Genomic DNA, 26,750 nt, shown 5'->3' on the forward strand with positions numbered 1-26,750 from the left:
ATTGTTTGAAGCCCCTAAATCTTCTGACGGGGCCAATAACAGGCCTCAAGCCCTCCCGGGCATCTATTTGTAGGGTTCACCTGTGCTTTCTGGTCTCTCCTCCAGAGTCCGTGTCCCCCCAGCCCCAGGTGCATGAGTGCTAACGATGCTCCCAGCCATGGCCCCATCTGTCCCCCTCCCTCCCCAGCTGGCCTCTACACCCACTTCCCCGACCACTCCCTCTTTCTTTCTTCTTCCATCCCCACCCTCGTGCCCCCCTTCCCCTCAACTCCCCAGCTTTGCAGGCTGCACGGGAAGCAGCCAAGGGGTCTGACATCATCGGCCCCTCCCGGCCTGGGAAGTCACTCACTAGGCAATCCCAGCTCCGCAGCCCGGGGAGATGGTCCAATTGCCAAGCAAGCCGGGCTGGCCAATCACCGCGCTCAGAGGTGATGTCATGGCGAGAGCCTGGTGGTGCTGATGTGGAGAAGCCCTGGATACCACTAATTGAGGGAGTGAAGACGGTGCCGGCCGGCAGCCGACCGACTGCGGGTGAGTAGAAAGGAACCGCGAGTGACTGGGGCTTCGTGGGCATCGGACAAAGACCCAGCAGGTAGAAGCGGGGACAGCCACCCCTCGGGGCATCTTTGCTCGTTTAAACTTTGTCTCGGTCTCACGGAGGCGGGCTGGGGGTGGTGGGGGAGGCAGGGGGCTGCAGGTGTGGTGTCATGTCCATGGGAGAGGGAGGCCGGGTGGGAAGGGGCCAGGTGCGTGTGGGGGCAGATGTCCACGCGGGGTTCTCTCTGCTTAAAACAATGTTCCGTGGCTCACGGACAGGTTTGGTCGAGTCTGGCTTCTCCGTGGAGCGGGCCTCGACCCCCCAGCCCCGTGCTGAGTTAAAACTGCCTGGTGCCTCCTTTCCTTCCCCAGCGTCCGCTTCCCCGTCCCCCATGCCATGCACAGTCTTTCCTTTCTCCTCTCTCTGGGGTGACTGAGACAATGAGATCACCCCTATTCCTGGCCCTGCCCCACCCGAGCTGTACCTGCCCCTACCTGGAGGGGTCAGCCAGCCCCTGAGCTGCCCAGAGCCCCTGGGGCCTGTCCACCTCCTTCCACCCCTCCAGGCTCAACCCCCTACCCCTGCCCTCACGGGGTTTTTGGCTTTGTCCTTTGCGTCCCTGTGCCCAGGGCTGACCAGAGACCAGCTTGGTCCCCACGTGGTGGTGCTGTCTTTGTTTTTTTCCCTCCCAGGAAGACGTGACCAGGTGTGTAAGAGCCCCATGGCGCTGAGAAAGGGCAGGTCCCGGATCCCATGGAGGGGGGCTCAGGAATGCACAGACAGCCCTGGCCTGAGGGGATGTGGGCAGGGACCCCTGTGTGTCCCCAGACCCCATGGAGAAGAGGTCATGGGGGAGGTTTCAGGACTGTGAAGGAATCTGCCCACCCCCCACCCCCCCCGCTGTGGGATCCAGGTGTCAGGGGGGAATGAGATCATTGTTAGATAAGGAAATAATCCCAGTTTCAGAGGCGAGATCTCTGCATCAGCACCTCCCCCCCCCCCACTCCCATCCCCACCCTGCAGCTAGGAACCCTGCTCTCATCAGGACCGTCATGGTCCTCTAGCATCTGGCAGCTGGCCCTGGTCCCTCCTGTTGGGCATAGGTTCAGAGTGAGCGAGGTGGCTGGACAGAACCTCTGTGGGTACACGCAGGGACTGAGATCCCCGTTGCCAAAGGCATTCAAGCCGGAAACCTGCCTGGCACGGGGTCTCCAGAGGAGATTTCTGCATGGTGCGGGAGGTTGGTGTAGACTCATGTTCTCCGGGATATAGGTGGAAACCCATTCTGGACTGTGAGAAGGATTGATGGGTTAGAAGGGAGACAGAGGAGGGAAAGTCAGTGAATGCCTCCTGTAGTAAAGCACGTTTCGATATCATTTTTAGTGATTCTATTTTCAGTTATGTATATACTTATAAAATTATTACATTTATAAATATATTATTTAAAAAGCATGGTTAGAAGTACAATGTCTAAATATTTATTTTTATATTTCAATTATGTGTTCATTCTCATATATATACCACATATAATACATTGTATAATATATTTTATTACACATAATGCTTTATATGTAATAGATATTCATATAGATGTCAACTTCATGATTTAAGTATCATGAAATATACAAACTGGATCATGATATAATATAAAGTTCTTTATTGTGGGTCCTGGTTAAAGAGAAGGGCTTGGACTTGGTGACTTTCAACTCCAAGGCTAAGTGTAGGGGCCGGGAATGTGGCTCATTGGCCGAGTGTGTGTCTTACACGTTTGAGACTTGGGTTTGGTCACTGGCACAGCAAAGATAAAATAGGTAATAAGTGTAGAAGCATATGGAAGACTCTTAATAGGTGATGATCTTCTTTAAAAACTGTGATAAAACATACATAATATAAAATTTGTCATCTAACCCTTTCCAAATGTAAAGCCTGTGATGGCATTTGGTACAACCATGGCTATGGACCCCCTCCACCTTCCTCTCCAAACCTTTCCCATTGTATAAAGTGGAAACAGTGCCTCCCCCTTCAACTTTCTGTCACCCCACCCTACCTTGAGCGTCCCATTCTCCTTCCTGCCTGCCAACCACAGAAGTGGGATTGGGCAGTGTTCATTCTCTAAGTGACCATCTTTCACTTCTCATCTCGTCCTCCCAACCCACCTGTGTCATCGGTTGTGGACTTCTGTCTGGAATTCTCTCCTTTGTCTCTGTCCCTATGAATGACCAAGTGTGAAAATCCATTTTGTTTGAAAAATAAAACTATTTCGGGCAATGTTCTTCAGCTACCAGCCAATCTGCAGGTAGAGAAAAGTTGAAGACTGTTCTAACACCTTGGTTCTAACTGCTGGTTTGTGGGCTTGCAGGCATCAGATGGTTGAAGAGTGCTGTTTTGGGGAGACCCTTGGTTCCAAAGAGCCCATCAAAGACAGAGAATTTCTGCTTCAGGGTGTCAGTCCTGAGTGGACTGTGGGATATATTGTTGGTGCTGGAGTAGTGGCGATGTCTAGTGAGTTTTAATGTCTAGTTTTCATTTTGGCTCAAAGAGAGAAGTCTGAGGGCCAAGTGCAATTGGCTTCTTTCTCGCATGTGATTAAGTATTTAAAAACCACATTTGCCCTGTGGGATCTCTCCAAAGAAAGATATAGCATGTGGTGTGCATATGCATATTGATGTAGATGAATTGTTGGTGAATGGAACAACAAAGACTGATATACTGATAGCTAGAGAGTAAGGAAGTGGGAAAGAAGGAAGGCAATCGAGGAGACTGTCTACAGCAGGCCAACCCCAGGAATCCCCATCTTTTGTGTGCTTGATTTAAAATAATTGGACAATATTTTGGGAGGTTGGGCCACACCCAGTGATTCTCTGGGCTAACTTATGACTCAGGAATCACTCTTAGTGGTTCTTGGGGCACCGTATGTCATGCCAGGATTGAACTGGGGTTAGCCCCGTGCAAAGCAAGCAACATCCTCTTTCCAATACTATCTCTCTGGTTGTGTGTGTGTGTGTGTGTGTGTGTGTGTGTGAGCATGCGCAGCATTATTTAATGCTCAATTAATGTCTGATTAAGTCACCATCTTAACCAAAGGAAGACTTATTTTCTCTTGACTCCTTAAGAGCGTCATCTTAATCCTCCACATATCTTTGAATATTTCCTATGTATCTGGAGACATAGAATTTCCAGAGATTTTTCAAGTCATGGGTGGGTAGAGATGAGGCCTTGTGTGTGGGGAGTGGGGTGGGGGCACGGGGGGTGAGGGAAGATAAAAATTTTGGGGGAAATGATAACATGTGTGGAATGCAATTCTTATGATGTTCTGGAGGTACCAAACTCCTTTCCCCCTCCCATCCCTTTGTGTTGGCTTCGAGATAAATATGCCTCATGTTTAATTTAGTTCACTTATTAAATTAGAATTGACTGTAGGTGTAGAGATGTGGTAGCCTGGGGAAAGATGACTTTCTCTGATTTTCTTTTTGAGGTGGAGTAGGAACAATCTTGTCTTCCACAGTAGGGGATATTTTTTTCCCCACTTTTTGTCCCCTTGGAAGACAGACGTGGACACATCCCCCACCCCCATCCCCTAAAACCAATCCTTGTTACCCACCAAAGCTCATGGTCTTCTCAATCCATTGCAACAGATCTCCAAGTGTCCACTGCACCTCTTGGGCTGGGGAAATAAAATGCTAGTTGTCCCCTCCCAGAGTGGACAGAGTGCTTTGATTCTCTGGAAATATCAGCCAGCTCTGTTGCTGAGATGATTTCATGGATGAACACTGGGTGGTTCTGGTGTGTGTGGGGTTTGTTACTTTGTTTGTTCTTGGCACTCTGGCAGTGCTCAGGGCTTACTCCTGGCTCTGTGCTCAGGAATCACTCCTGGCTGTATTTGGGGGACCAAGTGGGGCTCTGGGTATCAAACCTGGGTCAATCTGAGCAAGGCAAGTGCCTTACCTACTGTACTCGCGCTATTCTGACCCTATGGTTTGTGTTCTGACAGGGGTTTGTAGAGGCAATAGCAAAGAAAAAGTGCTAAGCACTGGGTGCCCTCCTGGGTAGTGGGTGGACTGGAGTCTCACCACACATCAACCCTAGAGTGCCTTCATCAGGTTCATGTCTTCTTTGGACCTCGGGTATGATGGAGTACCCTGAGACTTTATTGGAAACAGCAGGTGGTTTGCTCATAGACTTGGGCTCAAATCTCATCTTCATCATTTTTTTCCTCAGATGACTCAGGCCAGGCTCAAGTCTGACTCAATTATCTCGAGAATGGGGGTCCTAGTCTTTATTTCATAGGATTTAGGGTACAAGGATATTAAGCAATAATCACAGGTGTAGGAGAGAGAAAATTAGAAAGGCACTTTCTAATTGGCAGGGATTTCCTTGCCTTTCTGGCCACACAGGTGCTCTAAAATTGCTGATATGTTTGTAATTAAAGTGTGAACCATGTCTGTGTGTAGAAAGTTCTACTACTCTCAAGCACCCCAAAATATTAGCATTGAGGCGACAGAAGCAAGATGACAAGGACTTCTGTGGGAAACTGAAGCCTCCTCAGGGTTTTGACCTGGGGATTCCCCCAACCTCCTTGTGCCGGGACCCCTGGCCCAAGGTCCTGCAAGCTAAGACTGGAAGGGAAGTCTTGCCCCAATGGGAAATCCAGCTCCGACAAGCACTTCCACCCAAGGGTGCCCCCTATAGACTGGAAGGGAAAATGAAAGAGACCGTCAAGGCTCTTGAAGGCCCTGGAAGCAAACCTAAGGGGTCTGCATCAGTGACCCACACCCCCAGACAGCTCCTCATGCAATGTCTGTTCTGCCTAGGCACCCTTGCTGGTCCCGGGTTGAGCAGTTTCTTCCCCTCCCTCTATGCCACCGGTAGTGTCACTGTCCCCATGAGTGTGCCGTGACTTGCCCTCCAAGAGCTCCAAAGCCACACCCAGGGGATCACTTACTCTTGGTCATCACCGTCCAAAAGCCCTGTGAATATTTTTAGGACCTGGCCAAGGGCTTGGCATGAAATAAATATTCAATGAATATTGTGGAAAGAATAAAAACCGCATTCATGAAAAAATAATTGATCTCTTTTACCTTCCATCCCCTCTCATCTCCACCTTCCCCCACAGAACATCAGCGCTCTAATCAGCCTAATCTAACCAGGAATGCCCCGTAGAGATGCCCTGATTCTGGGGAAAATGTTACACTTCACAGGACTTTGGAAAAGACCCAGGCCAAGGGGCTCACTGCTTCCCCGCTCCCTCTCACCCCCAACTCTGGACTTTCAACATGGTCTCTGGACCCCATGCTAGGGACCACACCCTCCAAACCACTTGCAAGCATGTTTGCTTCTTAACTCTCAAAACTAGTCCCAGGAGACTGGGAATTCCTGGATGGTCCTATCCAGCCTCTGCTGGCATCACCAAGTCAGTCTCTTAACTCACCTTGGCTATATGGGGGAGTTGAAAGCACCCATGGGAGGCGTCCTGTGTGCACTCATCAATGGGCATGTGGTCTCTGAGAGTCAGAGAGTCAAAGGCGCTTCCCTCTCAGCTCCTGGTCATTGGCTGTGTTAGTAGAAGCCAGAGGCCTGGGAATGCCATTCCTGGTCAGGTGACAACCCCTTTTTGCTGTGGCATCAAGTCCGAACCACCATCTTTTCATGGCTGCCCTGACTTGGTGGGGTCCTGCGCCTCCTGGCTCGTGTGTGGAGAGGGAGGATAGCAGAAGGGGGAGGCTGACTTCACTCTCCAGAGGATTGAACTTGGGGCCCCCACTCTGCTCTCAACTCAATATGATCTTTGGGTCATATTGGTCACCAGTTCCTCTCGGTTCCCTGCATCTCTGCTCCTCCGGGATACCTGGATCTCTTGTCCCCTGAGTACCTGGACCTCAGTTTATTGCTCACTGATTGACTTTGGCTAATAGCTCAAATCACCCACCCACACCCACACCCACACCCACACACAATTGTCCGCTTGCCTGCTTTCCCATGCTAAGCATTTTCGAGGCTGTTGCTGGGGAAATAGAAGCTGCTTTTGCAGAGGGGCCAGCACCACCAGACAAACCTATTGTGCTTGGTGGGCTGAAACAGTGCCATATGTAGGTCGCTCGTCAGAGGCAGCTACAGATCTCTGCTCCCGGGCTCTCCTCTCCACCGGAGCTGGCCAGGGACACTTAGGAGAGCAACAGCCTAAGCCGGAGACACAGCCAGGCATTCATTCATTCAGTCATTCGTTATCTTTGCACCATGCCTAACAGTATTGGGGGGGTGCAGGGGCTCCTGTATGTGTACCTGCTCAGGGTATCATACGGGGTGCTGAGGACCAAACTGGGTTTGGCTGTGTACAGGACAAAGTGCTACTTTCCCTACCATCTCTGTCCCCAGACACAGCGTGAGACGGCAAGTCCCAGGTTGCCTCTCCACACCCCAAGACTCGGTGTCTTTACCAGGCCTCACTTCCTCCCAAATGGAGCCCAGAGAATCACTTGAGGGATGCCGGCTCTTCCTGAGACGAAGTGGGGTGCCTGTTACTGCTCTCATCATTATGCCTCCCTCCCCCCTTCCTCAAGGCATGCCAGTGGCTTCCTACTGGGTAGCAGGTCAAGCTCAAATTCTTTCCCAGGGTTCGAGGTTCCCCTTTCTATTTAACGCACCCTGCAGGCAGTCTGAGAGACCCCCTCTGTGCCCTGAAACACCCAGCCCCCAGGCTCACACAGTCAAGCCCTTGAGCCCTTGGGGGGTTGCAGGCTTTGCAGGACCCACTCTGCGAACAGGCCCAGGTCTCTGCCCTGTGTCACCTGAGCTTGAGTCTGTCCCATCACCCGCCCCATACACCCATCAGTGGGGGCTCAGGGCCTGTCTGCTTCCCTCAAGGAACCTGGAAGCGAGCACTGGGCAGGAGTTGGGAGGCTGCTGCCCTGGGCTGTCAGTCTGGGCCTGTGGAGGCGGGCTCAGAGACCACAGCACACCCACTTCTGGGCTCTGGAGGTGGGCAGTTCCCTGCCCCTTCCCAGACGCCACCCAAGTCCTGGCACGTGCCTTCATGGGGGTGGCACGAGGAGCCTCTGGAAGGCCAGGGGGTCCCCTCTGATGTCTTGGACTGAATCACTGCAGCTGGACCTGACCCCCTGGTTCACTCTGGCCTCTCCGACCTCTGGTTTCCTGGCACCCTGTCCCTTTTCTCTTGAGCACCCACACTCCTGACTGTCCCAGCCTGGGCCTGCCGGCTCCTCTCCAGGGCAGGTGTGTGGCTGGCTGTGACATCCTGTCCTGGGGTGCTGAGGCCCTGGATATGTGTGTGTGTGTGTGTGTGTGTGTGTGTGTGTGCGCGCGCGTGCATGCTTGGGTGGGGGAGGGGGCAGTGTCCAGGCCTCGAGGAGTACTGTGCAGTTAGGAGGTACCCTGGCCATATCACTTCTTTGTGAGGCTGAAGCCACAGGCTAGCTGTAGAGGAAGTTAGGCTCCATGCCGGAGCCCTCCCCCCACCCGGTGAGCCCTTGGTGCTGTGGGATACTCCCCCGTCTATCCTTCCTCAGAGTCACCCATGGCAGCGGCAGCTCCGGGTTCTGAGTCAACAGCAATGACATCATTAAGGCAAGAGCGGGTCCATGGGGCCTAACTCAGATCCTGTGCAGACACGGAGCACAGAGGTTTCCCGCGGGTGCTGTTGCTCACTGAGGATCTCACGTCCTGTGGCCCACACCACACTGACCACCAGCTCAGTGACCTCAGCAGCGGAAACTGTCTTACTCTTCTGGGGCCCGAAGGATTATCTCCCGCCTCTCCCAACGCCGGGAAACTCTGTGGTCACATCCTGCCAAGTTCATCCCTGTCCTCACTGGGGCTCTTCCCTTTCAGGGGCTCCCTAACACATGTCTCCTCTAAGGACACTGGTCATTGGCGTTGGCGTTACCACCTGGAGTTACCATGATCAACTCTGCCAAGACCTTTTCCCAATAGCTGCAATCACAAGTGTCCTGTGTGTGTGTGTGTGTGTGTGTGTGTGTGTGTGTGTGTGTGTGTGTGTGTGGTGGTGGTGGTGGTGGTGCGGGGGGGACACACTCTCTGCTGAGTGACCTTGTGAATGTGGCTCAGCCTCCCTGAGTTCCCCACTGTCCATGCCACATCAGAGGTGCTCTATAAATACACTCACCTAATTGTGCAGGTTCCAGGCGTGAGAGCCAGGCTTCTCAGTCCCGCCTCCCTGGGGAGTCTCTCTGGGGGCAGGGGGGTGGGGGGCTTACCTGTTCTCTCCTGCCCTCCTTCTCTGCCTCCCGCGCCTGTATTTTATTCTTATTTTTTGGGTGGTGGGAGGTATCCTTAGCAGCGTTCAGGAGACCGGAGGGGCCCTAGTGACAGTTGACCTACCAGGCTGTGACTCAGTGTGGAAGCCAGGGGCCTTCAGACCCTCAGGTGCTGGGGGTGACTGCAGGACTCCTGGGCAGTGCTTTGGGACTTGGTGACTCCAGGGCTGCCTGGAGTGTTGCTCCGGTGGGAGAAGGCCACGAATGGGGCTGGGGCAGCTGCGGGGGGCAGGCCTTCATCCTGATGCTATTCCTCCAGCCTCTCGCTTCTATTTTCTACCTAATTTCTCCCTGCACCGCACCTTCCATGTAGAAAGCACTTAATATATATGCATCTGAAGTAGGTCAGTTCCTGGGGCCAGATGGGTTTCACTTGGGACCTGGCAGGGAGGGGCAAACTGTCCTTTCCCAGGCTGTGGGCAGACTGGGCCTGAGTTCACGGAGCCGGCCAAGGGGGCGAGTGGAGCGTCTTAGCCCCAGATTCCTCCCCCCGCGCCCCCCTGAAAGGGAAGTTGACTTGGTGCATTTCACGAGCACAGCTCTAGCCCCTGCAGCTCCCACGGGTGGGGAAAGGCCAGCTGGGGGACAGGGGTCTCTGGCCTGCTCTGCCAGCTCTGTATCCTGTCCCCTCTGCCTTCCTCCCCCTAGCTGAGCCCCTCGTGATAGTCCTGGCGGGCGGCGCTCTCGCTCCCCGCCAGGCACTGCCTTGCCTCGCCCAGCCCTCTCATGAGCTCAGCCGGTGCCGAGGGGAGCCTGGACGACGATGGTGTGGCCTGGCACCAGCCCCACGCTGGTACTGGCAGGGCTGAGTCCGGGGAGAGAGGCCCATTGTGTGGCGTGGGGTGGGGTGTGTGTGGTGTGTGGGGGAGGTGGGTCCTGGCGTCACAAAGCCGCTTCGGGTCAGTTGGCGCTGCCTCCCACCCTGCTCTCTCCCTTTCTGCCTGTGCCTCACCAGTCAAGCCCCACTAGCCCCAGCACTTCATCTGCAAGCGGGGGCGACCGTGGGGGCTGGTGAGGACCCCAGAGAATGACTCTGAATTAGGTTTGGGTCTCCTCTCCCCCGCCTCGAACCCCCAGGACTGGCCCTGATGCTGAAAGTGGAGAAAAGGAAGGCACATTTCTTTTCTTTTCTTTTCTTTTCTTTCTTTTCTTTTCTTTTCTTTTCTTTTCTTTTCTTTTCTTTTCTTTTCTTTTCTTTTCTTTTCTTTTCTTTTCTTTTCTTTTCTTTTCTCTTCTCTTCTTTTCTCTTCTCTTCTTTTCTCTCCTCTCCTCTCCTCTCCTCTCCTCTCCTCTCCTCTCCTCTCCTCTCCTCTCCTCTCCTCTCCTCTCCTCTCCTCTCCTCTCCTCTCCTCCCCTCTCCTCTCCTCCCCTCCCCTCCCCTCCCTTCTCTTCTCTTCTCTTCTCTTCTCTTCTCTTCTCTTCTCTTCTCTTCTCTTCTCTTCTCTTCTCTTCTCTTCTCTTCTCTTCTCTTCTCTTCTCTTCTCTTCTTCTCTTCTCTTCTCTTCTCTCCTTTTCTTTTCTTTTCTTTCCTTTTCTTTTCTTTTCTTTCCTTTTCTTTCCTTTTCTTCTTTTTCCTTTCCTTTCCTTCCTTTTCTTTTCTTTTCTTTTCTTTTCTTTTCTTTTCTTTTCTTTTCTTTTCTTTTCTTTTCTTTTCTTTTCTTTACTTTTTCTTTGCTTTTTGGGTCACACCCAGCAATGCTCAGGGGTTACTCCTGGCTCTGTACTCAGGAATCACTCCTAGCGGTGCTTGGGGGACCATATGGGATGCCAGGGATGGAACCTAGGTTGGCCCCGTGCAAGGCAAACGCCCTCCCCGCTGGCACATTTCCTCAGGCACATTTCTTAAGCCCACCCTGAACCAGATACTGTCCATCCACCTTCCTCCCTTTGTGAGTTTGTCCAGCGCCATGCAGAATTAGAACGGGGTCAGGCTTGGACACGTGACGTGAGTGGTGGCAACCACAGAGGGGATGACTCTGTGTGGATGCTCCCTGGTCTGAATGACAGGGCTGGGCCTGGGAGAGAGGACAGCTGGTGAGGCCCTTGCCAGTGTACAGCTGACCAGAGTTGGATCCCCGGTACTGAACCCTTCTGGGAATGACCCTTGAGTACAGAGCCGGGAGTGAGACTTGAGCACAGCTGGGTGCAGCCCCAGACAAACAACAACAGAAAGAAAAAGAAAAGAAAAGCTAAACTTTGCTCTCACTGCCCTGCTCTGTCCAGGGCCAGCCAGTAGGGACCCTGGTTCCCAAAGGGAAAATGCTCAGAAGGGAAGAAAGGGACAGAAGGGAAGGAAGGGAAAGGGAGGGAAGGAGAAGAAGGAAGGGAAGGAAGCTGTGCGCTCTCTCTCTGGCCCAGACGAGCACTCCTTAATCCATCCCACTTTGGGGGCTACCCATGCTTGTTCACTCAGGGGACCAAGACTTGGAGGCAGAAGGGAAACTGAACCGCTGGGAGGCTGTGTGGGGGCGGGGTGGGGAGGGAGAGCCGGGGAGGGGGGCTCCCTAAAGACTGTCCTTGGCACTCATCACCCCCATGCACCAGGCCTCATGCTCGCTCTCTCTTTCTCAGCTTCGTGACTGCCCTGTGACTGCCCAAACCCGAACAACATGACCCTTGCAGGTAGGTGCCGGAGCCGCTGCTGGTGGGCACCAGTGCTGTCCAGGTGGCCCCGCCCCGCCAGGCCACCCCATGAAGCAGGACCATGGGAACCACATGGAGGGGTGCAAGGAGGGCTAACTGGGCGGTGGGTGGGGTCCTGGCTCATGTGTAGGTGTGTGTGTGTGTGTGTGTGTGTGTGTGTGTGTGTGTGTGTGTGTGTGTGAGATACATCGCACAGACATTGTTTCTGCAGTTGACTGTTTCCGGTTTGGAAAACAGAAGCCAAGGGACCTAGCACTGGAGGCAGCACTTTGGGGTCCGTGTTGAGTGGCAGGGTGGGGCTGGGGGAGGGGCTGGACTGGGTGAGAGCCCTGTGGCCATCTGCCCGTCTGCTCCTCCAGGGACCTCCTGCTCTTTAGGTCCCAGCCCCCTCCCTGCCTCAGAGACTTCAGATTGCTGCTCTTGGGGGCCTGACCATGCCCATGAACGAGGGGAGAGGCCAGAGGAAGGTGGGAGATGCCTTTCCCGGACCCCCTCCCTTCCCTCTCAGGGAAACACTGGAGGAAAAGGGTACCGGGAACAGGAGAGAGAATCAACAGCCTGGAGCACAGGGCTTGCATGCAGGAGGCGCGAGTGTGACCCCCAGCAGTGCTGTTGGTCCCCCAAGCACCAAGCTGGGAGTAGCCCCTTGAGTGCCCCTGAGTGTGTCCCTCCCCTGAAAGCAAGACCCTGTGTGAATCTCCTGTGTTGCGGGGCGAAAGAAATGGCAGGTGCGGGGTGCATGGAGCACTGGAGCTGGGGTGCCAGCTGGGATGAAGGTGTGGGTGCTCATGCCCCTTTCCCAAGGGCATTTGGCAAACGTGTTCCCAAAGGGGTGGTTGTGCTGGGGTGTCAGAGGGGCGCTGGGAGGCTCAGGTCAAATGGGGCACCAGGGAGGGGAGTGTGAGTCCAGCCCCGCTGGCCTCTGCAGCTTGGCCGTCACCACCCCCCTCTCCCCACCTTGTCTCTGCAGCCTACAAGGAGAAGATGAGGGAGCTCCCGCTGGTGTCCCTGTTCTGCTCCTGCTTCCTGGCTGACCCCCCGAACCAGTCCTCCTACACCTATGAAGGTGAGTGCCAGCTGCAGCTCCCTGAGGCGGCCCCTTCCCCGGGCACGGCCCCTTCCCCGAAGCCAGGGACGTTTGTGAAGTTCTGAGTCAGACTCTGGGCTGGGTGCTTGGCTCCTGGTTTGATGGACAGGTGCTGGGGGAGGGGGTGCAGAGGCAGGGCAGAGACTGGCCCAGGTGAACCCCAGGCTAGAGGGGAAGAAAGGGGTCCCCAGGTTGGGAGAGTCCAGGGGTGTGATGGGGACAGCTGTGCTGCCTGGACATGTGGCAGGGTCCCGGTCAGGACAGGAGGCCGGCTCCAGTGCCCCCTCCTACTTTGGTGGGGTTCCAAGGGAAAGAACGGGGTGCCGTCTGGAAATGGGGCACTCGCTCAGCTGACCTGACTTTCTGTTCTCTCTGTTGTAGGCTGGTGCGGGAGACAGTGTCGGAGGAAAGATCAGAGCCAGCGGAAGGAGAGTGCAGACTGGAGGGAGAGAAGAGAGCAGGGTAGGAGGGAGTGGGCCGAGGTGGAGCCCCCTGTACCCGGGGACCCCCAGGACATGCACCCAGCCGGGGAGCAGCCGGGGTAGAAAGCAGATGATGTGGGGCTGGAGTGATTGCACAGCGGGGAGGGCGTTTGCCTTGCACCCGGCCGACCCAGGTTCAATCCCGAGCATCCCATATGGTCCTCCAAGCACTGCCAGGAGCAATTCCTGAGTGCAGAGCCAGAGGAAACCCTGTGCATCGCCGGGTGTGACCCAAAAAGAAAAAGAAAGAAAAAAAGAAAGAAAGCAGATGATGCAACCATGGGTCCAACCCTCATTCCCAGGCCCTCCTGACTCTGAGACCCCCACCGGGCCCACCGTGGCCTCCTCTGCCTCCTCTGGTGCCACGCCCAGGATTGGGTCAGACCCAGGGGAGCTCAGATATCCCCCACTGGTGGGCACGTGTGCTGGGTGCCCGGAGCTGTGCCGGGCTGAGTGGCCCCCTTGCTTTCACAGCTGACACGGTGGACTTGAACTGGTGCGTCATTTCCGACATGGAAGTCATTGAGCTCAACAAATGCACCTCGGGGCAGTCCTTCGAGGTCATCCTGAAGCCGCCCTCCTTCGACGGGGTGCCCGAGTTCAATGCGTCCCTGCCCCGGCGGCGAGACCCGTCGCTGGAAGAGATTCAGAAGAAACTGGAAGCCGCCGAGGAGCGAAGGAAGGTGGGGACCCCCTGCTTCCCCATCTCAGTCTGGTGGGGAAGGGCTGCGGGCCTGAGTGCTGGGCTCAGTTCTTATCCCACCTCCAAAGAGCTCAGTACCCGAGAGGGGGTGTTGATACCCAGAGTGAGACCTGGGCGGATGCTAAGACGCTGGGTTTATAACTGGAGGAGGAAGAAGCCGAGAGTCTGACGCATTGGAGTGTCCACTGGGCAGGAAGTGCGTCTGCGCCTCGGTGGGTCTCCGGCAGGAATGGGGGAGCTCCTCTGAGGCAGAGTCCCAGAGCACTCTGAGGGAGACGGGGGAGTCAGAGGAAAGGGGCGTGAGCCTGGTTTTGTGAGTCTCTGGGGACTAGAACTTGCAGGGATGCAGCTGAGACCTGCTATTGTCCTGGAAGATTGGACCTCAGATCTCCTAGCAATCCCGGGGGTCCCAGGGAGGGGGTCCTGTTGAGGACATCCTGGCCCCGTCCATGAATGTCTCCCTGCAGTAGCTTCCAAGACTACAAAGTTGGAACTCTGGTGCCATCTGTGAAGGAGTTTTTCATTTAAAAAAAGGAAAGAATTCTTTTCTTCCTTCCCTGCCAGAGGCCAATTTATTTATAACAGTTTTCACAGTTTTCAGCAAGTCCAGGAGCTGGCTCCTTCCTCCCTCCCTCCGTCCTTACCTCCCTCCCTCCCTCCTTCTCTCCTTCTCTCCTTTCTTCCTTCCTTCCCTCCCTCCTTCCTTCCTTCCTTCCTTCCTTCCTTCCTTCCTTCCTTCCTTCCTTCCTTCCTTCCTTCCTTCCTTCCTTCCGCTTTTGGTGCCACACCTGGCAGTGCTTCAGGGATTACTCCTGACTCTGTGCTCAGAGAGCACTCCTGGTGGGCTCAGGGAACTCTATGGCATGCCAGGGATCAAACTCAGGTCAGCTACATGCAAGGCAAGCGCTCTCCCCACTGTACTATCTCTCTGGCCCCAATTTCATCCCTTTTATACTGGTAATCTGCAGGAGCATATATTCCGTGGCATGTATTGGGTGCTCTTAGCACGCAATGCTCCGCCCCCCCACCCCCCGAACACTCATCTCTAAGCATCCTTCTCTCTCTGTGCTTCTCCAGTACCAAGAAGCTGAGCTGCTGAAGCACCTGGCAGAGAAACGTGAACATGAGCGGGAGGTGATCCAAAAAGCCATTGAGGAAAACAACAACTTCATCAAGATGGCCAAGGAGAAACTGGCCCAGAAGATGGAGTCCAATAAGGAGAACCGAGAGGCACACCTGGCCGCCATGTTGGAGCGGCTGCAAGAGAAGGTGAGTGGTCTGGGGGTCTGCAAATCCGGACTGGGCCTCTCTCCCTGCATGGCAAGTACTCATGGACGTACATATTATTATTTCAGGGGAAAAGCAGTCTTCGGCAGGAAAGGGGGCTGTTTCCTCTTAGACTGGATCTTTAGAGAGTTCCCAGGGGTGATGTGGGGAGTCAGGGGCAGGAAACACGAATGCATCTTTGGGGACGTGTTCCACAGCACCAGTGTCCCGACGACGATGGCGTTCTACGGCGTTAGGGATTAGATCTCGAGTCAGCAGCAGGAGGCCAGCCGAGGGGAAGGGCGGAGGGGCCACGTGGTGCCCATCCCTGGCTTCACTCTTGAATGCACCCGCTCGATTTAGTACAAGAGGCCACCCCCACCTCTGCTTCCATCCCATTCCATCCCCTGGGACTCTTGGGCAGGAAGCGGGCTCCCGCCCACAGGCCACCAGGAGCCCGCTGGTCATGGGTTGCGATTTTCTCCCAATTCTTGAGGCGGAGCGCGTGACTCTGGGTCTGTTTAAGGTGCAGCTCTCTGTCAATAAGCCCCCCGGTGTCACCTCGACCTGAGAAATGCCAGAGGCCGGGGGCTGTGTGGTCCGGGGGTCTGCGGCAGCTCCCCCGTTCTGTGGTGCGCACGCTGGCCTCGTTTCCGAGCCTCCAGGCCGCCCCGGTGTCTCTGCAGCTCCTGAGGGCTCCAGCTCTGTGTTTTATTTCCAGGAGCCGCCTGCTGCGCGGTGACGCCAGGGACCCGATCGGTGGCCTCGTCCCATGGTGAGCAGCGGGGTTCCCCTCCTTCCTGCAGGTCCACCCAAGGTCGCAGGCCCTTGGCAATGGCTGCTAGACATTTCTGACTCTTCTTCACCAGGGAGGAGCGTGTGGCCCGAGCCTGGGAGCTTCACCTCTTGGCAGGGCCTGGTTTCGGTCCAAGTCCCACAGCCAGGGGGACGCTGGAGCATCCGGTCGCGTTTGGGCTCGGGAGAGATGAGGGCTCAGAGTTGGTGCTGAGGAGAGAGGAGGGTGTTGGTTTCTCACCGGAAACACTCAGTGAGACTCGAGCCATGCTAGGGGGCTGAAGAGATGGCCAGAGCCCGTTCCAGGGCTCCGTCATCACAGCAGCCGCGTCAGGGAAGGGCCACTGCGGATGACTCGGCCGAGGAGGCGGCGGCAATAGTGTGCCAGGGTCCCACAGCCACCTGCCCCGAGGAGCAGGAGCCAGAAGCCAGCTCCTTGGGGACGACCAACTCACAACTGTCTGGTGGGCCTCTTGTCACAGTGGGGGCTACAGAGACCAGACAAGGGAGCCCAGATGCCCTGTGTTCTGGGATTGGAAGTAGGTTGGGAAGGTTCGTCCCTGCTTTCAAGGGGGAGTCCAAGAAGCAAGATGCTGGAGCAGACAGTCGAGGGGAGTTCCTGCCCCATGGGAGCGTGACCCCACTCATCAGGGATGGCAGGAAGCTCTGCCCTCACACCTGCGTTCTAATCCTTGGAAGTATTGTGCTCACCTGACCACCCGCGCCGCACTCATTGGCTGTTGAAATCACAGTTGAGCTATAGAAATCACAGCTATCCACCCACCTCCTGCAGTCTGCAACCCCTGGCTTCCTAGAATCATCTCTTCGGACACATACTTTCCCAGGTTTCCTAGGTGATCACAGCAAGGTTATAAGAAACATTGCCCCTGGGGGCCAGAGAGATGGTATAGTGGGCAGGGCACTTGCCTTGCACACAGTTAACTCAAATTCAATCCCAGACACCACATATGGTTCCCTGACCCCAAGGAATGATCCTTAAATGCAGACACACAGCTGGGTGTGTCCTCAAAACCAAGATAACCCTTCCCCCAAAGAAGCAACAGCACTATTGCCCCTAAACTTCACAGATCTCCCAGGGCCATAGAAAATTCCAGACCTCATAAGTTAAGGTACTTTTGAGATCCAGGACTGCTCCACACTCACTCTTGGTCTCTGGAGGCGGTGCCAGTGGGCAGCAGAGACCATCATTGATTCCGGCTGTGCTCAGGGTGCTATCGCAGGAACCAGGGTGCAGGGGCCATCTTCTCTGCTCACAGTGAGGTGACCGTCCAGAGAAGCCTTAGGCATCTGGCCCAGGCAGTGGCCTGGGGCAGTCCCTGCCAGGGCTTCCCCGGCAGGCTTCTTGGCGTACAGACCAGTGAACACAGTGGGAGTGTATTGGTTAGGGCATGTGAAAGGGGCTTTACAGCTGGAGCTGACCTTGGGGGTGGTTTGGCTGCAAAATAAAAGCTGGGGTGGGCTGTGGGGAGGCTCTTGCAGCATTTGCCAGAAAACCCCCTCCTTCCCCATTTTGGAGCAGGACATTTCCAGATGTCCTCCCATCAGTTTATAGTTGGGATGGAAGCCCATCTTTTCCCAGGGAGCTAAGCCTGTTGTTACCAAGGAGATGGGATAACAGCTGCACCCAGATAGTGTATATGTGGGGGTCTGGGGCACTGGCCAAGAAGCCTGCCTGATTGCCAGCCATGTTTTTTTTTTTTTTTTTTAAAAAACATATTTATTTAGTTATTTGGCTTTTTGGGTCATATACCGCAATTCTCAGTAGTCACTTCTGGTGGTGCTCAGAGGACCACGTGGGATGCCGGGGATCGAACCCAGTCTACTGTGGGCAAAGCAAATTGCTCCGGCCCCCACATGGAGTTCTTGATGCAAAGAACCCCAGGCATCCAGAAGAGGAAGGATGTGGCCGTGGCCCTGGGGTCACTGCCAGGGAGGTCCCCATGGGAGGGTGGCCCGGTCATGAGCTCCGGGGGCTACACTGGCAGCCTTTGCCCCTACCTCCTGCCTGGCCTCACCTGCCATCTTCCACCCCTCTCAGGACACTAGGCCAAGCCTGCTCTTCACTTCCGGTGGCCGCTAACCTTGCTGGGGCTTCTCTTGCCCCTCGGTGACTCTTTGTGGCCCTGGAAACCCCGTGTGACCTGCCCTCTCCCCTCCTTTCCCTCCCAGGACAAGCACGCGGAGGAGGTGCGGAAAAACAAGGAGCTGAAGGAAGAGGCCTCCAGGTAAAGCCAGAGGCCGACAGAAGTTTCCAGAACAGCCGGACAGCTCCAGCAGCTGCAGCTCCGAGGCTGCCTCGCCTCGCCCGCCGGCTGCTCGCCCAGCACTGGGGTTTGGGGGGAGGGGGGTGGCCAGGGGCGTTTCCTCTGCTTTCGGTGTTTGTACATGTAAAGAATTGAGCAGTGAAGCCATCCTGTTTGTTTCCGGGGAACAATGATGGGGTGGGAGAGGGGAGAGAAGGAGACTGGGGAAGGGAGACGGAGCAGGACTCAGGGACTTTGAGATCCTTCCCGCCGTGGACACTGTGGAGTCAGCGTCCAGGTGCCCTGAAGAGCCGCGCTCAACCTGGGCAAAGGCGGTTCCTGGTGGAGGGCAGAGCCCGGCAGGAACCTGGTGCCCAGCGTGGCCAAGGGAATCCCAGCCACAGGGGATGAAGGGGCCAAGCTGTGCTGCTGCCTGGCCTGAGCAGGCTGAGTGCTGAGTGTGTCTGTGTGTTAGCTGTCCACTTTTGATCATCATGACCAAGGAAATATTTATCCCGTCTCCAGCGCCTTCGTTCTGGGACCTGTCCTTGGGAGCACTGACAGCATGTTCTAGAATTTGCCCGCCAGCCTTCAAAGCCTGGGTTTAGTGCTCAGAGCAGTCGCAGAGCTGGGCCATACGGGTCGACCCCCCCCCCCCCACCCCACCCCAGCTTCGGCATCTGCTTTGGCTTCTTCTTCCTTGTAAAGCAACTTGGTGGGTTGCCTCTTACTGAATTCAGTGCTCTGGATAACTAACAAAGAAATCCAACCCTTCTAATATGGTCCCCCAGAAAAAGGAAGGACTTTTTCTCACTTTGGGAGTGTGGGCTTGTAAACGATCACAAAAAGTTAGCCAGGAAATAAACACGCTAGTGACTAGCTGAGTTAGTTCTGTTTCTGTGTCCGGAACCCCGAGCCGTGGCTGTGAAGGGGGTCCCCTCTTCTTCCCAAGCTAAGTGAGGGGGAGCAGACCAAACAAAGAGGGTCTGGGAATTTCTCCCCACCTTGCCAGGCACAAAGGGCCATTTTCCGCAGCTTTGTAAATGCGTTGCTTGGTTTTTGCTTTTCCTTTCCTGCCAGTGGCACTGCAGTTTCGAGTCCTTTTCAGAGAGGAGAGAGGGCATCAGGGAAGACTAGGCTGATAAAGATGATGATGATGATAGACAAAGGCTAGCACTCAGGCATCGCTGACTAGCAACTAGGCAATTTTCCGGGCACTTATCTCTGGGGTCTTGGGATTTATTTGCAGCACCCCCATTGTCTTCAAAGCATCTGTTCTAAGATCCCCAGTCAATGCCCAGAATCATGGAGAGTATTGATCCCTGTTTGTACTGTCTTTTCCTCTGCATTTTAATGAATTAGTTGTACTTAGGCACCGTGATTTACAAAGCTGTTGATAAACAGAGTTTAAGGTATTTCATGTTCCAACTCCGTTTCCTCTACATTCTAAAAGTGATTCTCAAGTCCTTTAACTTACCAATTAGGCACAGCAAGAGCGCAAAAATACCTCTTAATAAACTAGAGTAATTGTAACAAGATCCTGAAATAAAAGTGATGTGAATGTGTCCTCTCTCTCTGTGTCTCTCTCATTCAGACTCTCTTCCTGTGTTTGGTATTTGAGGGCTTCCCCTAATCAGCGGGAACAGAAACCCAGGAACCCTTTGCAGAACCTCAGCTGAGGGGGTTGGCTGTAGAAAGGGTCTCACGTAATCCTTGCACTGAGCCTGCTGGGGAGGTCCTCTGCTTTCATTTGGAAGACAAGAATGCAGAGGTCTGGTAGGAGAAGTAAGGTGGTCCAGATTTGGAGTGGGGGGATAGGAATGGAAGTTTCTGCTGCTTGTCCCAGAGTTCATGGTTGGCGCCACTACACAGGGCGCTGGATTAGATAGTGACACACACCTGTGTATTCCACCCAACTTCCCGCCTTTATTTAATGGAAGAAGGACGTGGACCATATCTAGTGGAGATCCCAAGCTGCTCCTGGTTCTGTGCTCAAAGGCAACTCCTGACAGTGCTTGGGGAACCACACATGATTAAAACTGGGTTAGAACTAGAGTCAGCAAGGCAAGCACCTGACCCCCTCTGCTATTTCTCTGGCCCCTACTTTTTTTTCTTTCAACAGAATGAATATAGACAACACCCATGGAGATTTTCCTAGTTCAGTTCCAGACCGATTAACTTAATAGGGCAATAAGGCAAATCAAGTAACATTTGGTTTCTCAGAGAATCTTAGTTTTGTTTACACTACACTACATTTAAAGTGTGCACTAGTATGCTGTCTAAAATTTGACATTCCTTAATGACCAATACTTAATTGCTGGGAGATTAAAAAAAGTGAAAACAAATTATTCAGCGAATGGTATCTCTAGACTTGCTTGATGCAGAGTTTTCCCCCAAACTTCCAATTTGTGAACACAACAGTGTCTGTAAAGTTCGGTCAACCAAAATGAGGCAACTCTGAAGGAAGCAAAATATCAAAGTGTTCCCAAGCAATAGAAAGGCTTCCAGGGTTGTAGAAATTTTGCTTTAAATTTATATTAGGGGCTTTATGTATTATTTCACAGCATAAAACTTCCCCTTCCCTTCCCTGCCCAGGCCACACTCTGGGATTACTTCTTGGTCCCTAGAACTCTCACTCATGCATCCTGAGAGCAGTTTGTCCTCTGTCTTTGCCCCAACCTCACCAGTACTTCTATACCCCTAGCGGCTTGGGAGACTGGGTAGTTATTTGTGTACTTACCTACCTTATGTATTAGACCAGAAGCTCCTTGAAACAGGAACTTGTCTTACTCATCTTTGCCTCTGGCACAGGCTGACCCAGAATTTCTGTATAAGATGGAATTAGGGGTAGTAACCCAGTTGAAAGAATAGTTGGGAGTCTAGAGAGATAGTCCAGTGGTAGGGAACCTGCTTTGTATGTGGCTGACACAGATTGGACACATCCCCTCCAGACCCGGCATCCCACATGGTCCTCTAAGCAGTACCAGGAGTAATTCTTGAGTGCAAAGACAGGGGTTACCCCTGAACATTGCTGGGTGTGGCCCCAAACCAACAAATGTAATGCAACAAGAGTGTTTATATGATTCATAAGTGATATAAAATATAGAAAAACTGGACAAGAGGAAGTAAGGCATCAAAGGAGGGATGTGTAGATTACCCTGGACCTGGACTAGAGAACTGAGGAGAGGGAAGGAAAGAAACTGAAGGGGGTAAAGAAAGAAGAGGTGGAGGAAGGTAAGAGGGGCAGGCGCAGGGAACTCATACACACTGGTGGTGAAGAGCTGCTGTCTAATTGTTCATCAGAACCAAAAACAAAACTCAAAGCATGAGATCCAAACTATAAGACCCAAATGAAAAAACATTCCTTTCTAGGAGGCAGGCTGGGGGGGGCGGGAGGGAAACTGTGGACATTGGTGGAGTTTGTTACTTGGCCATTGATGGGATTAAATGGAACCGGGGGCAGTTTGTGGGCGTGAACTCTCTGGATACTGGAAAATGGGGGATCTGGTTGGAGGAGGCCCAGTCGAGAGCAGGCTTGGAGATCTCAGCCCCCAGGTGCCCCACACCTGGGTTCCTCTGCCGGCTCCTGGAGGTAAGATTGGTGTTTGAAAATCATATACTTGAATAACCTTGAATAATCATCTATGAATAACTTTGCCAATTATGATAACTTGCTAAAAAAATAAATTAAACAAAACACACAAAGGTGATCCTTAGCAGGAGAGCATCTTGCAAGCATTGAAAAGCAACTCCCACATTGAAAGGGTTCATGGACCAGTAGAATGTACACAGAACTGCCAAGGTGATGGTCCTTAATAATTCAATTTATGGCAAACTCAGTATCACTGTATCACGGGCATCCCATTGTTCATCGATTTGCTCGAGTGGGCGCCAATAACATCTCCATTCGTCCTAGCCCTGAGATTTTAGCAGCCTCTCTTTACTCGTCCTTCTCAACAGTGCTGCATTGGAGGCTCTTTCAGAGTCAGGGGAATGAGACCCATCATTGTTACTGTTTTTGGCATATCTAATACGCCACGGGGAGTTTGCCAGACTCTGCTGTGTGGGCAGGATACTCTTGGTAGCTTGCTGGGTTATCTGAGAGGAAGACTAGACAATAAGAGGTGGCCGTGTACTTCCGGGAGCTTTGTTTTATAGTCTCTGGATCTTGACCATTGATGGGATTACATGGCGGCGGGGCAGTATGTGGGAGTGACTGCTGGGGGGATCTGGGTGGAGGAGGCCCAGTCCCGATCTGAGCAGGCTTGGAGATCTTGGCCCTGGGTCCCGCACACCTGGGTTCCTCATGCGTGAGGCTCATCCGAGCGTGTGGAGAGTGGCCTTAAGCATGGCTGTGGCTGGATTTCCAGAGGTCTTTGGCTGCTGGGGCTCTGTTTGGGGTGGGGAGGGAAACCCAACCCACCCCCATCGAGGGGCCCGGGTGAAGACACCCAGGCATGGGGGCAGGAGACTCCGCATCGCATTGCTCTCTTCCAGGAGCTTTGTTTTATAGACTCTGGATCTTGGCCATTGATGGGATTACATGGAAGGGGGGGAGGGGAGAGGGGGGACAGTTTGTGGGTGTGACTGTCTGGCTACTGGCAAATGGGAGATCTGGGTGGAGCAGGGAGCAGGCTTAGAGATCTCAGCCCTGCACACCTGGGTTTTCAGTCCCGCACACCTGGGTTCCTCTGCCAGTTCCTTCATGCGTGAGGTGTCTCCAAGCGTGTGGAGAGTGGCCACTCTCTCTGAGCATTTGTTAAATAGTGCATTTCTTTGCTTTGGGTGTTTGTTGGTGAACAGACCTGACCTGGCCTTTTGAGCTATCTCCTGAGATTTTCCTGAAACCTGCTTTTCAATATAAACCTTTTCTCACAGTTTTAGGGGTTAATCATTAGGATGACCATGTGAGGCCCTGTATAATAAAGAGCTAAAGCACAAGTGGTGTTTCCAAAGGCAGAAGGAAAACCTGGCTGCTGACTCAGGACAGAGGGCACCACTGGAGATGGCTTTATGGAGTGAACCACCGCTGAGCTGAAACTTTTCAGGATGAACAGACTTTAAACAGAGAAAAATGACCTCTTGACCACCAAGCTGGAAATTAAGAGCCTCAGCTGCAGTTACAGAAGGGAGTGAATCCATCATTCTGAATGGTGGAATGTAGGAAGGAAAGAACTCTGGGGATTTCCCTGAAGATGGAGCCATTGGGGTCAAGAGAGGGCAAAGCAAGAGACAGACATAGTTCAAATCCAAGACCGTGGTTTTCAGTGGGGCAGGAAAACCCCCGCCTGGGTCTGGCAAACGTATAGTAGCAATTTTTGCTGCCAGTGGAGATGAAGTACATTTGGGGAGTGTTCCACATCAAACTCAGTGCTGCAGAGAAATCGAATTGCTGTCTAGGGCTGTTCTTTCAGCCCAGAAGCTCATTTGATTTTACAGTCTCTCCCAGCCCTGGCCCAGTTTAAATGCTCACATTTGTAAGAAAGCCACTCCTGAACTTCACTGGTTCAGTCTGTGAGCCTTTGTTCATCTCACTTCTCTGTTCTGTCTCTGGATCATGAGCCCATTCCTCTCCCTGCCCAATCAGTTCTTGGGCCTGATTCCTTTCCATTATTCAGTACTTTCTCATTGACACAAGGCTGGTTTTTTTTTTTTGTTTTTTTTTTTTTGCTTTTTGGGTCACCCGGCCACACACAGGAGTCACTCCTGGCTCTGCACTCAGGAATTACCCCTGGCGGTGCTCAGGGGACCATATATGGGATGCTGGGAATCGAACCCGGGTCGGCCGCGTGCAAGGCAAACGCCCTACCCGCTGTGCTATTGCTCCAGCCCCACAAGGCTGGTTTTTGAACTGTCTTGACAAAAATTACAAGCAAAGGTGAAAGACTTGGACTATTTTAAATAAAATGAAGGCTTAACCAGAGCCATCTAAATAGAACAAAAAGGAATCCAACAAAAAAAAGCTAAGATCCAATACTGTAAATTCAGGATGTTTGTACCCAATGAAAAAATATCTAACAAGCATGGAAAAAGATATTACAGATAACCAGCAGGAAAACCTGTGGACTCGAATATAGAAATGGATTCCTCAATCCCATTACTGGCTATCTAGCCAGAGCCATGGAAACGTGTACGCCAAGAGTGATAGCCCTTCTGATGATTATGGTGGAGTTTCTTACAGAAACAAAGATATGGAAGTGCCCACTGAGTGGTGACTGTAGAAAGAAGACATGGGAGTACTATGAAATGATAATAAAGATGAAAATTTATTATCACAAGGTGTGAGTTTAAGGGTGACTGCATGCCATGGCTAAGAACTACCTCCCCAGGTTGGCTGGCAGACAGTGATGGATGAAAGAATGGAGCTGCAAGCTGGTTAGTAATCAGCAGCTGTTTATTCAAGTCTTACAGTGTTAGTGATGGAGAAATCATGAAAGGTGGGGTAGCAATTCCACATAGGTGTGGTTGAATATTACCATAACAACGAACACATATAAAGCCCCTCCTTCAGGGAAAGTTTTTTCTTTCTTTCTTTTTTTTTTCTTCTTGGGTCACACCTGGCAATGCACAGGGGTTACTCCTGGATCTGCACTCAGGAATCACCCCTGGTGGTGCTCAGAGGACCATGTGGGATGCTAGGAATCGAACCTGGGTTGGCCGCATGCAAGGCAAATGCCCTACCTGCTGAACTATTGCTCCAGCCCCCATGCAAGGCAAATGCCCTACCTGCTGAACTATTGCTCCAGCCCCGAAAATACTTTTTAAGAGATTAAGTCAAGGACAAAATCCTAACTGGGTGCTCAGCACTCTAGATTATTCCTAGAAGATCTGCCCAAGGACAGAATTCCATCTAAGATAGTCCATCCAAGGGCATATTGCTTTCTCCTCTCTTTATTTTTTATTTGTTTTTATTTATTTATATTTATTTATTTATTTTTATCAAATCACTGTGAGACACAGTTGCAAGCTTTCATGCTTGAGTTGTAATCATACAATGATCAAACACCCATCCTTCTACCAGTGGACATCCCCACCACCAATGTCCCCAGTATACCCCTCCATTCCCACTCTCCCCCTGCCTCCATGGCAGAAATTTCCCCCATACTCCCTCTTTTGGGCATTATGGTTTGTAATACCATAATGTAATACAGATGCTATTACTCCTCTCTTTAGTTAGTCACTGTCACTGTCATTCCGTTGCTCATCAATTTGTTTGAGTGGGCACCAGTAATGTTTCTCATTGAGAGACTTATTGTTACTGTTTTTGGCATATCTAATACGCCACGGGTAGCTTGCCAGGCTCTGCTGTGTGGGCTCGATACTCTCGATAGCTTGCCGGGCTCTCTGAGAGGGGCTCTCTGAGAGGGGCGGAGGAATCGAACATGGGTTGGCCGCGTGAAAGGCGAAAGCCCTACCGCTGTGCTATCGCTCCAGCCCCTCAGTTAGTAATCCACTTAAACAGTTATCTTTAATTTACTGCCTAATAATATTTATAGTTATTTTGTATGGACACAGTAAGAAATATTTTAAGCTTAAAGAGTAACTTCTCTTGGGGACATCCCATTATATATCTCAGACTACAGTCCGCAGGCCAGGTTAGTCTTCCCAAATCCCAGCAGGGTCCTTATTCAGTTACTTTAATACATTTAATTTTAATACATTTAATGTATTTCAGACATTACATGTTATTCATTAAATGTAATTTTAGAATTAAATATTAAACTTTTATTAAACTTTTGCTTTTTTCTTCTCAATGATCAGCCTGATAGTTATTTGGAAGGATTTCTACAGAACCTTACAACACAGCATGTCCCACTGGAAACTTAGGTAAGGTGGTTAGGGAGAGCAGGCGTTTGTCTTCCTGATGAGAGGACCATCTATTGCTGGCCTCAGAGAGGGGGAACATTGGTCAGGAAATGACCAAATCCTTCCTCCTCCTCACTGAAGCACCCCCTGGAGAGCTCAGCTGGGAGCCTGGTGTTCAGGCTGCTGGAGGATCCATGAGGGAGGAGCTCAGGATTGATGAAGGGAGATGTCGTGATTGTGTGTCAAGAGGGAAGTCCCACTGGGCTCACAGATGTTGACATGCAGATCAGAGAAAGATCCAGCCGGAGGCGGAGACCGGGATGACAGAAACCCACAGGGCATCAGGAGCTCCCGGGAGAATCCTTCAGCGACAAGCTGAGGTGTGCTGAGGAAATCCACCCAGCAGCTGCCCCTGCTCCTGCACTGCCCGACCCCCACCCCAGGAGAAGGGAGGTGAGTGCTGGGCTCCTGGGCACCAGGACAGTCCAGACTCCCTGACCATCTGTGATTCAGGGAGAGCACAAGGACAAATGTCTGCAGGTCCTAAGATAAGCCCTGCAAATAGTTCTGACTGGGTTCCCTGCCTGGAGAAGAAACCCCAGGGATTCTGGGTCCTTGAGATGAGTTTACAGGATATCCCCAGAATTAGGGAGGGGAGGGGAGGCCAAGAGATCCCCTGCCCCACCCTATGCAGATGATGGGATCTAGGGAGGTGCCCTGAGGGGCCAATCACTGCCCAGGAGTGGGTGGGTTTCAGACTGACCAATGGGAGAGAGCAAAGGACACACCCTAAAGGGTAGAAAAGGCCCTCTGGGCAGTCCTGATCTGCACTTCACCCCAGGAACTGGGGAAACTGGGAGCTGCACCCTGCACCC

General features: G+C 52.7%; 1 protein-coding gene across 3 annotated transcripts; it reads left to right on the top strand.

Moving 5' to 3' along the window:
• Positions 1 to 419: 419 nt before the first annotated feature.
• STMN4 (stathmin 4) lies at positions 420 to 19,634 on the top strand. Of its 3 annotated transcripts, XM_055144725.1 has the most exons (8): positions 420 to 531; positions 11,401 to 11,451; positions 12,443 to 12,538; positions 12,941 to 13,021; positions 13,516 to 13,724; positions 14,822 to 15,013; positions 15,732 to 15,785; positions 17,996 to 19,634. In XM_055144725.1, the coding sequence occupies exons 2-7, from the start codon at positions 11,439 to 11,441 to the stop codon at positions 15,750 to 15,752; spliced, it is 612 nt and encodes a 203-aa protein (XP_055000700.1). In that variant the 5' UTR covers positions 420 to 531; positions 11,401 to 11,438; the 3' UTR covers positions 15,753 to 15,785; positions 17,996 to 19,634. The 3 variants fall into 3 exon arrangements, with proteins under 3 accessions (XP_055000700.1, XP_004614747.2, XP_055000694.1); XM_004614690.2 differs by lacking the exon at positions 15,732 to 15,785 and having other exon boundaries at positions 424 to 531; XM_055144719.1 differs by lacking the exons at positions 420 to 531; positions 15,732 to 15,785 and adding an exon at positions 568 to 592.
• The last annotated feature ends 7,116 nt before the right edge of the window (positions 19,635 to 26,750 follow it).

The sequence above is a fragment of the Sorex araneus genome, chromosome 1, assembly GCF_027595985.1.
Source record: "Sorex araneus isolate mSorAra2 chromosome 1, mSorAra2.pri, whole genome shotgun sequence".
In the NCBI taxonomy this organism is placed as follows: Eukaryota; Metazoa; Chordata; class Mammalia; order Eulipotyphla; family Soricidae; genus Sorex; species Sorex araneus.